The 18,375-nt window shown below is 42.4% G+C and overlaps 1 protein-coding gene across 3 annotated transcripts in view; it reads right to left on the bottom strand.

Annotated features, from left to right (window-relative positions):
- Positions 1 to 1,545: 1,545 nt before the first annotated feature.
- TAF1 (TATA-box binding protein associated factor 1) overlaps positions 1,546 to 18,375 on the bottom strand; it is an 89,441-nt gene continuing 72,611 nt past the window's right edge. The window contains exons 35-41 of one of the 3 annotated variants that reach the window (XM_042975250.1): positions 12,282 to 12,349; positions 11,826 to 11,942; positions 8,541 to 8,669; positions 7,590 to 7,691; positions 7,166 to 7,322; positions 5,929 to 6,106; positions 1,546 to 3,322 (exon numbers count right to left, since the gene is read on the bottom strand). In XM_042975250.1, the coding sequence (XP_042831184.1) occupies positions 3,103 to 3,322; positions 5,929 to 6,106; positions 7,166 to 7,322; positions 7,590 to 7,691; positions 8,541 to 8,669; positions 11,826 to 11,942; positions 12,282 to 12,349 (971 nt within the window). In that variant the 3' untranslated portion in view covers positions 1,546 to 3,102. The remainder of the gene's footprint in view (positions 3,323 to 5,928; positions 6,107 to 7,165; positions 7,323 to 7,589; positions 7,692 to 8,540; positions 8,670 to 11,825; positions 11,943 to 12,281; positions 12,350 to 18,375) is intronic. The other 2 variants (XM_042975251.1, XM_042975252.1) reach the window with 2 other exon arrangements.

Raw genomic sequence — 18,375 nt, 5'->3', positions numbered from 1 at the left:
TGGCCAGCGTGATCTAAGATGAGCATTTGGGGGCACCTGAGTGTCTGTGGTTGAGGGTCTGACTCTGGATTTCAGGGCATGATCCCTGGGTGGTGGAATCGAGCCCTGTGTCGGGCTCTGTGCTGAGCATGGAGCTGGCTTGGGATTCTCTCTTTCTCCCTCTGGCCCTCTCCCCTGCTTGCACTCTCTCTAATTAAAAAAAAATAAGGGGTGCCTGGGTCGCTCAGTTGGCTGAGTGTCCAACTTTGGCTTAGGTCATGATCTCACGGTTTGTGAGTTTGAGCCCCATGTCAGGCTCTGTGCTGACAGCCTGGAGCCTGGAGCCTGGAGCCTGCTTCGGATTCTGTGTCTCCTTCTCTCTCTGCCCATCCCCAACTTGTGCTCTGTCTCTGTCTCTCAAAATTAATTTTTTTAATTAAAAAAAATTTTTTTTAATTAAATTAAAAAAAATTCATATGTGGATCTTGAGAAACTTAACAGAAGACCATGGGGGAAGGGAAGGGGAAAAAAAATTGTTATAGAGAGGGAGGGAGGCAAACCACAAAGACTCTTAAATATAGAGAACAACAGCAAAAAAAAGAATACATACATATATATATATATATAGAGAGAGAGAGAGAGAGAGAGAGGGAGGGAGAGAGAGAGAGAGAGAGAGAGAGAGAGAGAGAGAGAGAACAAACTGAGGGTGGACGGGGTGGGGGCGAGAGGGAAAATGGGTGATGGGTACTGATGAGGGCACTTGTTGGGATGAGTGCTGGGTGTTGTATGTAAACCAATTTGCCAAATCATATTAAACACATAAATAAAATTAAAAAAATAAAAACAAAACGAACATTTGATCCTGAGATTTGTAATGACTATACTACACATGCTCCGTCTACTCCACCCATCCTCAACTAATTGTTCCATGAACAGACCGTGCAACTTCATGCCCCGAAGCACTGCTCCCTCTGCCAAGAATGCCCTCTCCCCTCTGCTCCCTTCTGTCTGGCAAACTCCTACCTACTCTTCATGATCCATCTCAAAGGTCTCCTCTGTGAAACCTTCCCATCCTTACTCCACAAGCAGAGTTGGAAACTCCTTCCTGTCACCACAGATCCTTGTTAAGTATTTATTGCAATGATCATGTCTTATTAAACTTATTTATTTACATGTCTGTGTCTCATTATAGACCTTAAGTTCCTTGCAATCAGAAACTAGACCTCACTTTTGTATCAGCATCAGACACACTGCTTGATAAAGACAGGGGGCTTGATAAATGTTGAGTGAACAAATGAATGAATACCATGTACCCGCGCCCAATCTCCCAAACCAAAATTCTGTCATCTTCCATTCCTCTTCTTCTGCCTCTGAATGCCAACTGGTCATTAAGTCCTGTTGATTCTGCACCGCCTGCTCCCCTGAAGATCTCTCAAATTCATGCCCCTCCTCCCTATCTTAATGTCACGGCTCTACACTGGGCTCCATTTCCCCTTGCTTGAACGAGATTTGTCCCCCTCCAAACCACTCTCCACACTATTGCTGGATTTTTTTAAACTTTATTAGAAAAATAGTACATACTCATAAAAAAATTTTAGGCAATCCAGAAATAAAAGCACAATACCTTCCCAGTATACATAAAGCTATATTGCCCCCTCCCCTCCAATCCCAATACCCGGAGGTTATCACTGTGAACAGTTTAGCACACCTCCTTTCAAACCTTTTCCTTTGCATATACAAGTATATACACACACATAAATACACACGTGGTTTGGGCTTTTACAAAAATGGGGTCACAATTGTCTGTTACATATGGTTCTTCAATTTCTTTCATCCAATGTACAGAAAATTTCTAAAACACAAATCTGATTCAATCATCCCACCAGAATTCATCATTTCCCATAATATATAAATCACACTTATTATCGTCAAGGATATGCTTCCTGCGTCTTTCAGGCTCATCTCTAGCCATTCCAGCATAAATCACCTCTCATCCTTTCTGGGACAAGGCAGGCACAATCAATCAATCTAGGAACACACTTTGCTATCTCTAGACTTCGGCCTTTTCACTTCATGTTACACTCTGCCTGGACTTTTCTTTATCTGGCAAGCTCCTACTGATTCTTCAACCGTCAGCTTACAAATTACCTCTAGGAAGACTTCCCTGGTTTTTCCGAACATGATTACTCCTCTGTTTTCCCCTATACTTTGTGTCTAGCTTCTTAATTGCACTCATCGCAGAGCACTGTAAAGATTTATAAACATGCTTTGAATTCCACTCCCCCTCCCCCAACACGAAGGCGAGCTCTTCCGGCAAAAGCAACGTGTCGTCTTTACCTTTACATCTTAAGGATCTGACAGAGTTCTTGTCATGGAGGAGACGCTCCATAACAAATCTCTTGAGGATGTTATGATTCTGGGAACATTTACCTAATACCTACTATGCATAGGCCCATGTTCTAAGCATGAAAAGAAACAGAAGACATAGTCTTTGCCCTAAGGAACCCTTTCCCCTGGGGAGGAGGGGGACAGAACACATTCACAAGGCAACGGATCATTTCTGACATATAGGCCGTTTCAAAGATTGGTAGCCATTTGCCTCATCATATAATCGAATAAATAATAAAGCCACGGGCAGTCTGTCCGATAGGTTTATGTGTTTACTGGGGCGCAGAGCCCACCAGAACCCAATTCTCTGTCCCAGCAAGGGGGCTGTCACCCGTTCCAGCCTGCAAATTACAAAGCGGAGATGACAGCACGCTTGGCAAATTTTGAAGACACCAAGAGGACAGAAAGTTGTTATTCCTTTCATCATTTCTCCTCCTTCCTGAGGGAAAAGGGGTACCGAGAGCAGTAAGTAGAGCTAAAGGAGGGTGCTGGAAGCAGAAAAGATTGCTCTCCTTTTGTCAGTGGTAGGGGAGAAGGGGTTGCTTGGTTTTAAATCACAGTGTGGCACTGCCCCAAGAAGATCAGAAGAGGTGACTTATTATGATTTACTATTTCTTAATAAATTAATCCAGTGATTTCAGGATCAGACACCATATAATCATAAACAAATCAGGGAAGGTGAACCGCCTAGGCTGGAGACCAGGAAAGGCTGACCAAGGAGGCCCAAAGGAAGCCTCATTCATCAGAGTCCAAGTCACTGTCCCCAGCAATGGAGTGGAAATCCTCACTGTCCTCCTCGTCCTCTGACAGGTGGACCTGGCTTAGTACACTCGGCCCAGAGCGCTGCTCTTCTTCCTCATCTTCTTCCTCCTCTGATACCTCATACCCACCGATGCTGCTGAAGCTTGTGTCTTGGGTGTTCGACTTGGGGTCAGGCTCCTCATAGCTCCCATAACTGAGAAGAGAAACATGTCATCTCTCAAGCTCGGGAACCATCCTCTAGATGACCAGTCCTGTTCTCGGTGCCACCGAGGGATCAGCCCATCTCACCTCCCCTGGACACTAAAATGACTCATTCTGGACTGTTCTACAGGTCCCCAAGAGGAAAACGATCCCGTTCAAAACATCGCCCTGCCAACTTCAATATACATTAAGAACCCGAAATAAAGCGCGCCCAAACACCACACTGCCAGCTTACGGGGCCATACATGTTCTCACAGCCTCATGGTTTCATGTACCATTTATAGCTTCACTCATCTGTGTTTCTAATTAGTCAACAGTGTTGAAGATTCTACTTCTTCAACAGATCTTCTCTCTGTCCCCTCCTTTCCACCTCTACTCTGCCTGCCTTAGCTTAGTCCCTTGTTTTCTCTGGCCTGCACCACTGAACTCAGTCTTCATGCCTCCAGTCCTGCTCTCCTCCAATGAATTCTTCACACTTCCGCCAGAGTGCTCTTTATTTTTTGTTTATTCTTAATTTTACTTTAAAAAAAAATCACACAAGCAATGCATGTTCACTGGTTTTAAAAAAGACAGAGTAAATACCAGAAAAAATGAGAAACAGTCATCAAGAACTCCACCACCCAGAGATAATCTACTAGGGTATATGACCTTCCAAATTTTTTTTCTGTGTACTTCACTTAGATGCTTAACCATTTTGTTACTTGACAAAATTGGAATACTCTACAAGGTCTTTTAGGAATCTGCTTTTTTCACTAGTGATTATAATGACCATCTTTCCACATCAATAAACATATATCTAGAGCATCATTTTGATAGCTGTATGGTGTTCTGCTATACGGCTGTAACAGGGTTTATGCAACAAGTCTCTCACCAGGCTATTTAAGCTGTCTCCAACTTTCCCACTATTAAAAACAGTGCTGTGATGAAACTCCTTGTACAAGTGTCTTGATGAAGGTGTTTTATTATTGCCATAGGATAACTTCCTAGACATGGAACGATGGGGGCCAAAGGGAATGCCCATTTTTTAAAGTTTTTGGTTTATAAGGATAAATTGCTATACCTCTCTCACACCCACCACGGTATGTTTTTCCTCACGTTCTTCCAACCCTGGGCATTATCACTCATTTTCATCTCTCAATCTTAGAGGCAAAATATTGCATTTCGTGGTTTCACGGAGTTTCTCTGGTTCTTAGGAACATTATTTTTTTCACAGTTATGGGCCATTTGCATTTCTTTTGGGGTACAGAGCAATCGTTCCAAAATGTAGATCTGCTACTACCTCTCGTTCAGTGTCTGCCCCAAACTTTCAGACTCGTCATGATTTGATCCTTACCTACCTCTTTAAATCGGTTCCATCACATGGATCATGGATCAAAAGCTCCAGCCATGGAGCTGCCTGCATTCTCTAGAATTGTTTCATGCCTCCTATGTTGTTCTGGCTCTCTGAAGTGCCCTTTGCTTTCTTCTTCACCTAGCTAAATTCCTAGTCTGAGTTAGCTCAGTTTCCTCCTCCTCTAAGTGGCTCCCCTTCCCCAATCCTACCCAAGTCCCAGAAAAACCCTGTGGTTACCTGTCACAGCACTTTCACGTCACACTACGATTGTCTATTTACCTGCTCTAAGTTTCCCAGTAGCCTGAACTCCTTGAAGGAAGGGACCGCATCTTACTTGCTCTTTAAGTTGTGATATAAATATTTGCTTAATGAGTCAATAAAGACCCTAACTGCTTGTTGCATACCTCTGGCTAGATGTATCTAACGTGTCTTAAATCTAACGTATCCAAAGACAAATTCATTTTCTCCTCCTTTCCCACCTCATCTAATACCTGTTCTTCCTCTTTCCTAGCTCAGTGACATTCCCATTCATGAAATATCTTACTTCCCTACCTCCTGAATGCAACTGATCTATCCTCTCAACAGCTCTTGTATGTCCCTTCCTTTCCCCCACGCTTCTAACACATCCCAGTTGAAATCCTTACCATTGCCCTAGAGTTATTTAACACAAAAACCTTCCCTTTCCTTGAAGTGATGATCCCCATTACCCAAACTCCAAATGTCTCAACATGCCATTTAAGGTCCTCTGCAATATAATCCCCTGCTACTTCTGGAGCCAACAACCTCCCAACAACCTCCCTTTACTCGAGAACATCCTTCTTCTATTTCAGTGAGCCTCTGAACATACTGTCCCGTCTCTAAGGATTTCCTCACCTGCTGCCACTTTTCTACTTAATAGACACCTATTCAGCCTGTCAGGTCCAGTTCAAATGTTCCCTCACCTGCAAAACGTTCCGTGATCACTCCAAGCAGAGTGAGGTACTCCCTCCTCAGTGGTGACTTGGCACTTTGTACTTAACTTATGCTATAGCACTTAGCACATTATATCCAATGATTTTGTTTGCATCAGCTTCCTCCACTAGACTGTGAGGTCCTCAAGGGCAGGATATGGCTTGCTCCTCTGTGTATCCTCAAGGGGCTAGCACAGTGTCTGGCTCTAGGTGCTCAGGAAATCTCTGCTGGATGAAACTAATCTGATGCTGGGCCCTCTGACATCAGAGCTGGGCACTGATGCCACAGCCCTGTAGCACATTGCTGCCAATTACCTGATGTTGCTATCCTCCAAACCATGAGAAGCCTCCCCACCGTCTCCGTCATAGGACATCATGCTTTCTTCATTTTCCATGCCCATCCTTGTGTTCTCCTGAAGCATGCGGGGCTGTTTGGGTCTTATCCCACCAGACCCCACATCAGAGTCACTTCCGCTTTCACTCAGCTGGATAGCTGTGAAAAGAAGGAGGGCCTGAGATAAGCTTGACAGAATTAACATCTTTGGCTTGGTCTTCCAAAACTAGTTACGGCCATATATCCACACAGGCACTGTGGATCCCTCACCTCGGAGTGCCTAGGGACAATATCGGCAAGACCGTAGTTTGGAAACAGGACCCAAATAACCACTTCCTTTTCTCATTGCAGTCCAATCTTGGTTATTTTTCCCCCATCATCTCCTACACTTTTTCTCTGCCACTGCCAGTAATTGACAAAATAAACCAAGAGGGATTTTTTTTTTAATTGAAGTATAATTGACATACAATGTTGTATTGGTTTCGGGTGTACAACACAGTGATTTGACAATATACATTACACTATGCTTACCACAGTGTAGCTGCCATCTGTCAACATGTAATACTATTACAGTATCACTGACTAATTCCCTATGCTGTGCCTTTTATTCCTGTGACTTATTCATTTCATAACTGGAAGACTGTACCTCCCACTCCTCTTCACCCATTTTCCCTGCCCCCCACCCTGCTGCGCTGCGGCAGCCATCGGTTTGTTCTCTGTACTTATGAGTCTGTTTCAGCTCTTTTTGGTTTGTTTTGTTTCGTTTCTTAAATTGCACATGAGTGATCATATGGTATTTTGTCTTTCTCTGACTTATTTTACTTAGCATAGTACCTTCTAGGTCCATCCATGTTGTCGCAAATGGCAAGATCTCATTCTTTCTTTTGGTTGAGTAAAGCGGGGTCTTTCTTATTTTCCTTCCCTGTTACGAATATAATACTTCTTTCCCATCTTCGTCAAGTATTCAACTCACAGATGTTACTCAGGCATTGCCTTTCCCACTGTCGTCTTTTTCACTCTCTAGGTTATATCTCTTCACCTCCTCTAAGGCTAATGAATGTAATCCTACAAGTGAGTGCTCAGTCCTCTGAGTCTAGTAATGGGACTGCAAGAAAAGAGCAGCTTCTGGTAAGAGCGTATGTGGCTGGGAGTTTCCTCTCCAGTCCTCAGGGTGCTACAGTGAGCTACCCGGAACAGAAACCAAGGAACACGACTTACTGGAGAAAGGATTATCTCCTTCTTCGTCACTGCCGGCATCTTCCTCATCATCTTCTCCTTCAGACATAAGCAAATCCTCATACAGGACACTGGCTTGAGGCTGCTGCACAGTTCCTTCCTCTTCATCTGCGAGATCACCATCTGCATCTTCACCTTCCTGAACAAAACCAGTTGGGGTCAAAGTCCCATCAAGGGACCGAGTGAGAGACCACAAGCCACCACCAGCACCACCCTTGCTGCCTCACAAGAAGTTAAGTAATTGTGGTGGATAGATTGGTTTAGCTGATTCCAAGGATTAAAGTCGGATTGGGCCTCACTATGGAGACTCTCTGGTATCACCCTGGGATTTGCCTGCCCTGTACTAGTGGGGCTCCTATCATATAAGGGCATAATGTAACCATAAGCTTTCTGTAAGCATACTCACTGGGGCTGGAGTCTTAGGTTTCCCATCCTCCTCCTCATCATCATACCCTTCAATATCTACATCAGAGTCTTCCTCGCCCAGCCTACCTCGGCCCTGGCGCATCTGAGTAAGGAACACAAATAGCACATCATTGAGGGACGTGCCTGTAGGAGGAGTTAACCAAAGGCTCTCACCCAGGACGGATGCTCCTCCCTGATATCCCAGCCAACCGCACAGCTAGTGGGGGCTGTTTACATAGCTCAAGGCATGTGTGCTTCGTCCCATTCATTCTTTGGAAATCACTGGTAGAGTTAAAACAACAACAACAACAACAACAACAACAGACTCAAAGAATAGGAAGGTCCTTGGTCTACTCTTGCTGTATCATCACAAGGAGACTCTTCCTTCCTAACTGAAGCTTTCCTCAGCTTCTGTCAGATTCTCTGGGACAGAAAAACTGTCCTGGGTTTTGTACTCTCCAGTGGAACAAATCTCCTGACTGAGGTCAGCTGATACAGCCGGTAAGATTTTTGGCTTCAGAAGAGGAGTATCTTCTGACACCTCTAGAACAGGCCAATCTCTCAAATTTAATTGAATTTCATAAATAATTTTAATTTAGATTTAGCATACATACAGTACAGTAGCAGGGCCAATTATTTTGAACTCTGTCTCTGAATGCAGTTAGTTGGTCTTTCTAGTCACCTGTGAGGTTGCTCTGATGCCTCATACACTTTTCATACTTGTGCCTTCCCTGAAGTTCTGTTGTGCCTGACTCTGCCCGTGGGGGCAGACAGAAGACAACGCAAGTCATGTGACCTGCCACCAGCCTGCCTTGAAATCACATTGGTAAGGCTTCATTCTTAGGGCCAAAAGGGCCTAATCATCCATGATACATGTCATATATCACCACCATTCTCCCACTCCCCACCAAAGCATATCACCAATGTCATGAAGAGAAAAAGAACATCCTACCTGTGTCACCTGCTTTTCTGGAGTGGCAGCAGCGGGAATGTCCAGGACAGACATATTACTCTCATCTTGAAACACAGAGGCATCCCGAGACATACTGAGGGATGTGTTGGTGTCATACAAATCAGGAGGCTGTGGCACAAATGTACAACTTAGCTTCTATTTAGGAAAAGGGAGTAAGAAATACAGAACTCCCCTTTAGAGCATTCACTGCAGAAGAAGGTCATGCAGAGCAATCCATTTAAAGAGAAAATAGTTTGACACAGCTTTGTGCACAGGTTTTTGGGAATCTTTCAAATGCTGCTCATTCTAGCAGAGAGGCATCTGATGTATATGATCTGAAGCCTGAAGTGGAAAAGCATCAAAGCTATGGGGCAATTCTATGTCCCGACAGCCTTTCTGCTCAATAACCTTGTGTCTTCTAAGCCTTGCCTTATTGTTTTCAGACCTGGGGCTTCGTACCTGTTCAATTTTGACTGGCTTAGAGACATGTAACAGGAAATGGGATAAAGGAATTGCAATTCCAACAAGAGCATGTAGTGGGTTAATCGTTTATGAGCTCATCAGAGGATGATGCTATGAGGCAAAATGGTGTGGTGAAAAAACGTGGGCTTTGGAACAAAACATCCTGGGTTTGAGTCCTGGCTCCACCACCTGCTAGGTGAGTAACTTCAAGAGATTATTTAATCACTCTAAGCCTTGGTTTCCTCAATTATAAAACATGGGTGATAATGTCTGCCTCCTAAGGTTGTTGGGAGAATGAAGAGGTATGTGTAAGCTCCTTACCCCATGCCTGGTATTCAATAAATTATAGATCCCTTCCCTCTTCCCTGTCCTGGAGAGAACAGGGATTTAGCAAATGGACTTTTCAGTGACAGGAGGGCAGGAGGAACTGACAGACAACAGGCTGGAGAAGTAAGAAAGAGTTCTCTAAAAATCTGGCGAAGGGCAGAAATATTACGCGGCTGTTTAAAAATCACGTTTTCAAAAACTATTCTCTCTCTGCCCCTCCCCTGCTTGCTCTCACAGTCTCTCTCAAAAATAAATATTAAAAAACTTTAAAATAAAGTGTGTCTATATACGCTTGTGTGCACATGCACACACACACACACACATATCACACTGCAGATTTGAAGGAAACAAACCAACATGTTCACAGCGATTGGTTCTTTCTGAATGGTGGACTTAACTCTAGGTAATTTATTTCTCCTTTATTATTTCCAAATGAACATGTTGCGTTTAACAAAAACCCCACATTGGTGTTACTTTGTGGGTTTTCTTTTTTTTAAAGCAAACAAGCAAGGCTGATTGAAGAGGGTTTTGGAGAAAGAGAGGCAAAACGGAATTGAAAGCATTCAGAGCAGATAAACTCGTGGCTGAACAGAAGAGAAGATCAGGGAATGAGGGGCTAGTGGGAAACTGCAAAGTGAGCAATTTTAGATAGTGTTAAGCAGAATGTGCGATGCAACACGAGAGCAGTAGAAACAGCTGAGTGAAAATACAGTCTTGACTACCACCATTTAAGGCCGGAAGTAACGTATGATTACTGTTATGTTTCTATACAACCAGAATTACAACAGGTTAAACTTACACAAACACGCTTTCGTAACATTTGGGTTTGAAAGTCGTGATGAATAAGGACAATTACTCAGACTCATCTTCCTCAGGGTAAGGGAAAACGCACCGGGCTTACATTTCAAGATGTGTATATGAGTGAAGGCAATGGCGAGAGGGCGACTTGGGAGTGATGAAGAGGCACCATCTACGCCCTACTCTTCATGGGAGCCCCTGTGACTGGCCTGGGCAACAGCTGAGAACAGTGGCCAGGCTCTCCTCATCCACCTGAGGCCATGTGGGAGCAGGAGGAAAAGAAAGGAAGATAACTTTTGGGTCTAAGGGTTTGATTCACAGAGGACTAGGTTTCCACTGTCACAGACTAGAGCAAACCGCGTGCCACTCCGTGGCTACACTCTTCTGAGGAATGACGGCCAAAACCCAGGCTTTAACTTACCAGAAAGGGCCTTGCAGGAGCTGTGGGCCTATTAGCAAAAAGGGCCTTCCTGGGCAACATCACTCACCCAAGCCCCCCAGCCCCAATCTGCCCACATACTCCAAGAGCCTTCCCTTGTTCTGGGCCTGGAAGAAGTATCTTAGGGCTCTTTATACTTGGCCCCTCAGCCACCTAGGTTTTGGGGTGAAAGAGAGTAAAAGACAGAGAGGGAGAGTGCACGAATGAGATACAAACAGCAAGAGTCCAACACAGAGCACACAGGTGGCAGTATCAGTTCAGAGTAGAATGAAAAAAAGTTTTCCGGTGGGAACAGGGAGGATTTTGCATTAAAATATTTGGCTAAATTTGAAAGGGCTCCTCAGAACTTTGTAGACAGTTGTCATACAGACAAGGAAGCATTTACTGAATGTCTACTACGTGCCAGGCAAATTAACTCATTTGATGTTTATAATCATCTCAGAAAGTACATTTTAGAGAAGTGGAGACAGAGTTAAAGGGCTTAACTCCCCAAGTTCACAAAGCTAGGTAATAGCAGAACTAAGATTCAAACCCAGGCGTGTTTCATCGCCAAAATTCATGTACTTCCCACTTTACCACAGTGCCTTCAATACAGAAACCAAGCACCAGCCATATTCTGATAAGTCCTATTCTTGAAATCTGGAAACATACTCTCTCTTATGTCCAAAATTTTCAATATATTCAACACAAAGACTATGAATTTCTTATTAATCTTGCTCCCTACTCTTTTGACATGTAACTTTAAAAAAGTTATAAATGTTACCAGTCTTCATTTATAAGGAAAAGGAGTCAATCCAGGAAAATGGGTGACGTCTGAGCTACACTGAGATACCTCAGAGGGAATGAGTCATCAGGCCTATAAGGCACAGGAACAACGTGGCCAATGTCTGTAACTGAGAATTCTATACTTTAGGGAAGTCTTCGAGCCCCATTTCATGGGCAAGGGAACTCCAGAGACTCCAGAAGACACGTTTGGCCATGGCAGTCAGGAATCTGGTATTTGTGAACACTGCCTAAACAACTAAGGCCCCACCCCACTCATTCATCCCACACCTGCTTCTTCTGGATTCAACAAGGCCACCAAGACCCATGGCCCTCACTCACCTTAGCCTTTGAGAAGACAAGAAAGCACACGAAAGGCATATGAAGAGGAAGGACAGAGAAGAAGGGTATCTCAGTAAATGTATCTGTTAACATGCTCCCAATTTCCCAAACTAATAAGCAAACTATAAGAGGCAGTTCTTAGTCTTCAAACTCACCTGAGGTGTGTAAGGCCCTGGAGTCATGGGGTCCAAGCTTTCTAATTCTGCTTCCTCCAAAGCAGCTTCCTTAGCTGTACATATATCCTTCTCGAGTTGAGTCAAATGCTCATCATACTGAGAAATAAAGAATATTAGTGAATTCACTGAACATGTGTCTTAGGCACTGGGGATATAAAAGTAAACAAAGCAGACAAAAATCCTTGTCTTCATGGACCTTATTTCCAGTGTCAGGTCACATACGATAATTACAGTAAATCATTACATAGTTTGTTAAGAACATTTAGTGCTAGTCAGGAAAATAAAGCAGGAAAGGAAATAAGGGATGAGGGGTGAGGTTGGGGGGGCAGGAGGTTACATTTGAAAATCAGATAGGCAGGGAAGGCCTCCTCACCCAAGGGAACAAAGAGATTCCAGGATGCTACATCCCAAGGGGACCCCCTCCCTACCACGTACCTCAGTCAGTGTCTGATAACAGACATTCACAATTTCCTGGGCAGTCTTAGTATACTGACTTTCGGGCCCTACAAAAGAAAGGAAAATGCCATGACCTTTGCAGACTTCAGTTCCAGAAATTTATTTCTGGCACTGGCAGTAGTGTCCCATGGTATCCTAGCCTCAAATCATGCTTCGGCTTTAACTTGGACTCTTGCTCTAATTTTGGAGGTGGAAAATTTCAAATCCATACCAAAACGGAGACACTAATATGATGAACTTTCATGTACCCATTACCCAGCTTCAATGATTACCAATACAGGGTTAGTTTCATTTCATTTAAACCTCAACGTTTACACTCCTCCCAAATTATTCTGAAGCACATTCCAGTATCATTTCTGAAGCAAATTCCAGTATCATTTCATTTATTTCATCCACAAATTGTTTTAGTACATGTCTTTGAGGACTCTTCTTTTTTTAAAAGGTCCTATCTATCTATCTATCTATCTATCTATCTATCTATCTATGGAGAGAGTATGCGTGCGCAGGAGAGGGGCAGAGGGAGAGAGGGAGAAGGAAAGTGAAGGAGAGAGAATCTCAAGCAGGCTCCATGTGCAGCACAGAGCCAGAGGTGGGGCTCAATCACATGACTCTGAAATCATGACCTGAGCTGAAATCAAGTCAGATGCTTAACCAACTGAGCCACGCAGGCATCCTTTTGAGGACTCTTCTAAAATATACTCCATATGATATTACAGTGGTAGATATGTATCATTATACATTTGTCAAAACTCACAGAATGTACACCTAGAATGAACCCTAATGTAAACTATGGGCTTTGGGTGATTATAATGTGCCAATGTAGGTTCAGCAAATGTAACAAACATACCACTTTGGTAGGGGATGTTGATGATGGGAGAGCCTATGCATATGTGGAGGTAGGGGGTATATGGGAACTCTGTACCTCCTACTCGATTTTTCTCTGAACTGCTCTAAAAAATTGAATCTATATTTATAAAAAAAACAAACCAACTATATTACATCTGAAATAACTCACAATAATTCTTTAATATTATTAAATACCCAGTCAATATTTAAATTCCCCAATTGTTTCATAAAGGTTCTTTTACATTTGATTTCTTTGAATCAAAATCCAAATAAAGTCCACGCATTGCTTCAAGACACTTTTACCAGTTTGGTGATTCTTTTTTTTTTTTTTTTTAAGTTTATTTATTTTGAGAGAGAGAACGAGCAAGTGGGGGAGGAACAGAGAGAGAGAGAATCCCAAGCAGATTCTGCACTGTCAGCATGGAGTCCAACACGAGGCTCAAACCCACAAACCGTGAGATCATGACCTGAGCTAAAATCAAGAGTTGGACACTTAACTGACTGAGCCACCCAATTTGGTGATTCTTAACTAGACTATACAGTTCCCCCATGGCCTTTGTCATAGGTTGCAGACTGGTGGCTTGGAAGTCAATCCAGTTTTGTTTAGCCCACATAAAAAATCATTTCAGTTTGTGAAGACAGATTGAGCTATACACCTATAACATAAACACTTTTTTGTATGTAAATTATACTTCAATAAAAAGTTTAGAAAAATCGTACTTAGTTGACAATGTTTAATGAGCAAGAAATTTCATGTAAAACCCCAAATGTCTGGCTTCTCTTGAAGAATGAAAAGATGTGGCCACACAGAGCCATCATTCCCACAAAGCACCAATGGGCCAGGGCTGAGGAGCAGCTGCCCCTTTTAGATAAGGTGTGTGTTCTGCAGGTTACCAGCCCAGGTCTGCTTAACTCATTTATGCCTAGACCCTGAAGGCATCTGAGGTTTTAATCCTTAACTTTAATTATTCTTTAATATACGGTTCATTTACCCATTCATTCATTCTTAAAACATTTTTGAATACTTTCTATGTGCCAGACAGAAATGAGGACGATACAGACCATATCCTCGAGAAACTTAAAGTCTAGTACAGTAAGATAGAATATAAACAAATAGGGCAGGGGCGCCTGGGTGGCTCAGTCGGTTGAGTGTCCGACTTCGGCTCAGGTCATGATCTCATGGTTCGTGAGTTCGAGTCCCGCATCGGGCTCTGTGCTGACAGCTCGGAGCCTGGAATCTGCTTTGGATTCTGTGTCTCCCTCTCTCTCTGCCCCATCCCCACTCATGCTCTGTCTCTGTCTTAAAAATAAATAAAACATTAAAAAAATTTTTTAAACAAATAGGGCAACAGAATGAAGTGAAAAAATTCATACAGGGTTTAGTAGAGGCACAGAGGAGGAAGTGGCCAATTCTGGGAAGTGAGAGGGGAAAAAGGAATTAGGAAAGGCTTCACAGGGTAGGTGATCCCTGAATTAAACCTAGTATTTATTAGGATGCAAAGGCTAAAAAATACACCATATGTATATGTGCAACTCTCATGCCAGACCTACTCTGATTATTACAAGCTATTATATGAACAAAGAAGTCTCTTTCAGTTAAAATCTCAGGCCATGTGTTCTTTCAAAGATGTATTCTTTCAAAGTTGTATCCTTACACAAGCTGACTGTGCCAAACAAAAATAAACTAGAAAGAAAACAAAGTCCTCCATCAAGATATTTAGGACACACATACAGCCAGCCAGAGCTGGCTCACCATCAAGGACAGTTTCAGTGATAAGCCCGCAGCTCAAATTTCCAGAGCTCTAATCTCCTACGGCCACCAGTAGCCTGGTCCTCAAAATACTGAGGGAGACAGACTGCAAAAGTTCTCAGATAAGCTTGCTCTTGTTGATAGCAATACAGGATGCTCGAGTAAATAGGCTGCATACAGGCCACAGGCCTCCTTCTGCAAGCCAATGCAACAAGAACTGCTTATGGTACGCTGACAACGCTACCTATGGGGACTTGCCTTGTAGTTACAATTCCAGCCTATACATGAAGAATACAGACCTTACGTGACTTCAGTTTTGAAACCTAAACCTCAACTAACCTTTTAACACCTCAATGCTCTTCTTTAAAATACAGGAAAAATTAGGGGCGCCTGGGCGGCTCAGTTGGTTAAGCATCTGACTTCGGCTCAGGTCATGATCTTGCGGTTTGTAAGTTCAAGCCCCGCATCGGGCTCTGTGCTGACAGCTCAGAGCCTGGAGCCTGCTTCAGATTCCATGTCTCCCCCTCTCTCTCTGCCCTCCCCTGCTCACACTCTGTCTCTCTATCAAAAATACACATTAAAAATATTTTGCAGATGGGACCTCTTCCTTCCCCATTTTCTTTGCAGCATATAACTAAAGAAATACCCACTAATAATAACCCCAAAATATATAAAAACACACACACTTATTTACATAGCTGATATACCTGTCCTTGTCCATGTGTTTGGAATGCTAGCTGTTTGTGTGCCTTCTCAGTTTTTAAGTCTGTGCTCTCAAGCATGACAAGGGGTTCAGCTATTTAACTCTATTACTCTACTAAATGCAAAATAGCTTTGAAGTATTTTTGATAAAAGATGGTGGTGGAGTTGGCAAACCATTTTTAACATGACCAAAAAAGGATAAAATATCTAATTTGCCCAAAGGAAATGAAAACACTAATTTGAAAAGATACATGCACCCCCATGTTTTTTGCACCATTATACAGCAGCCAAGATATGGAAGCAGTGCAAGTGTCATCAAGAGATGACTGGATAAAGATGTGGTGTACACACACACACACACACACGTACACAATGCAGTATTATTCAGCCATTAAAAAGAATGAAACCTTGCCATTTGCAACAACACGGATGGAGCTAGAGGGTATAATGCTAAGTCAGACAGAGAAAGACAAATGCCATATGATTTCACTTATATATGGAATCTAAACCCCCCCCCAAAAAAAATGAACAAGCAAACAAAAAACAGACTCTTAAAATACAGAGAACGAACTGTTGGTTGCCAGAGGGGTGGTGGGTGTGAGCATGGGAGAAATAGGTGAAGGGTATTAAGAGGTACAAACTTCCAGTTCTAAAATAAGTCTCAGAGGTGAAAACTACAGCATAGGGAACATGGTCAATAATATTGCAATAGTGTTGTATGCTGACAGACGGCGACTATTGTCACCACTACTGTGTTCAGAATAGTGCGATGTATAGAATTGTCGAATCCCTATGGTGTACACCTGCAATTAATATAACACTGTATGTCAAGACACCTCAATAAATAAATAAATAAATGCATACCCACCCCAAAAGGATAAGACACCCAGATGTTTTCTTATCCCAGGAATTCTTGAATGGGGTGGTAATGAGATAAAGAGATCCATGAATGTACAGAAACTAAACAAAATTCTATATGTAATATACAGTTTTCTGGGTGGAAGATCCATGGTTTTTCATCAGACTCTCAAAAGGGTCTATAACCACACCATTTCCATAAAGCTAAAAATACTGCTCTCTATTCTGCAGCAGTCAGGAACTTACTAGAAGTAGGATGGTCAACAGTAGGCTTCACAGATTAGGAAGAAAAGAGGAGTCCAGCAAAGAGACATATAAACTAACAGGGTCTCTGTGGGAATAATAAAGGTGCTGGAGCTATCGTAGGGGGAAAAGGAGTAAGTGGAAAGTGAATTCAATTTCATAGTCCCTAAAGGGTCACAATACAGAAAACCAGAACTAATTTTTTAACGAGTGATTCCCAAAACAACACAAAAATGAATGAAAGATAAGGTCATCTATGAATTATCACTGTGCCCTACAGGAGAAGAAGCTACCCGTTTATAAAAAGAAATGTTTTTCCAAATATACTTTGCTTCTCTCTCTCCTTAGAGCAGTGTAATTGCAAATGTCTTGTCAAGGAAATAAATCTATACTTGGCCTTATTTCAAATAAGGATTGGCAGTAACCTACAGAATCATATAGAATTCAAATCCAAATGTCCTTAAGTAGTGGTAATTCTAATGACAGCTCAGGAAAGCGGATTTTCCACCCAAATCAAGAAAATTCTTTTTGTCATTTCTAAGTTAATTGACCTCTGCAGAGATGTGAGAAGAAAGCTGCAAGCTTCACGGTTCTGGTGAGAGAGGGAAAACAAGTATTATTGCTTCCTGAAAGGTTTCAGTGAAAATACCAGTCAAGTTGGTGAGCAGTCCTGCTCAACCAAGGAGAAAAGGATGTTTGTGATCACTCTCAAGCTCACATATCCTTTGAGAATCTTTCCGTCAATACCCAAAATAACCTTCCTCCTAAGAAAATGAGTACTCTACCAAAACAAGCCTAAAGTATTATCTGACAGTGAACAGTGCAGGGGGATACACACGTGTTCCAATGTGAATCATTAAAATTAAAAAATCAAATCAAATCCTAGTAGCAGTAGAAAGCTCCCTTAAAAAAAAAAAATCAGTGCCAGATTTAAAAAGAGAAGAAATCCATATAGCTAATTCCTAAAGAAACTATGCAATGGTCCACAGATCCCAAAGAAACTGAGCTTGAACTCTCTCAATTCTTAGATATTTATCACAAACTAGGTCCAGAAAAGGTAAAAAGAGAAGTAAATCTAATCTTCGAGACTGTAGCTAGGCTCTTTACATTATGTAGAATGTGGATCAAATGCAAATTAAGATGTTTAGTTTCCAAGATAAGAGGTCTGATCTCTCAAACTGGAGTAACAGAACTTCACTCAGAATCTGGACCAGAAATTCAAGAAGCCAGAAACTATCCAGAGGGGAACTGGGGTAATAAATCTCACTGGACAAAGGTATGATTTACATTCAGGACTATCTGATGAAAAGCCCTAAAGAACCTGAAAATGCTTCTTTCTTTCCTAAATGAACCACTATTCCATTCAGCAACTTAAAAAAATACATACGGGGCGCCTGGGTAGCTCAGTCGGTTAAGCATCTGACTTCGGCTCAGGTTATGATCTCACCGTTCTCGAGTTCGAGCTCCGCGTTGGGCCCTGTGCGGACAGCTCAGAACCTGGAGCTTGTTTCAGATTCTGTGTCTCCCTCTCTCTCTCTCTGTTCCTTCCCCACTTGCACTCTGTCTCTCTCTCTCTCTCTCAAAAATAAATACACATTAAAATAAAAAAAAATACATATAACACAGTCTTGGCTAAACAGTCACATCATATCTCTACAGCCATTGGAAAAAATA

The sequence above is a fragment of the Panthera tigris genome, chromosome X (assembly GCF_018350195.1).
Source record: "Panthera tigris isolate Pti1 chromosome X, P.tigris_Pti1_mat1.1, whole genome shotgun sequence".
In the NCBI taxonomy this organism is placed as follows: domain Eukaryota; kingdom Metazoa; phylum Chordata; class Mammalia; order Carnivora; family Felidae; genus Panthera; species Panthera tigris.
Note: the sequence above shows the minus strand (reverse complement) of the source record. Positions and strands in the feature narration are given on the sequence as shown.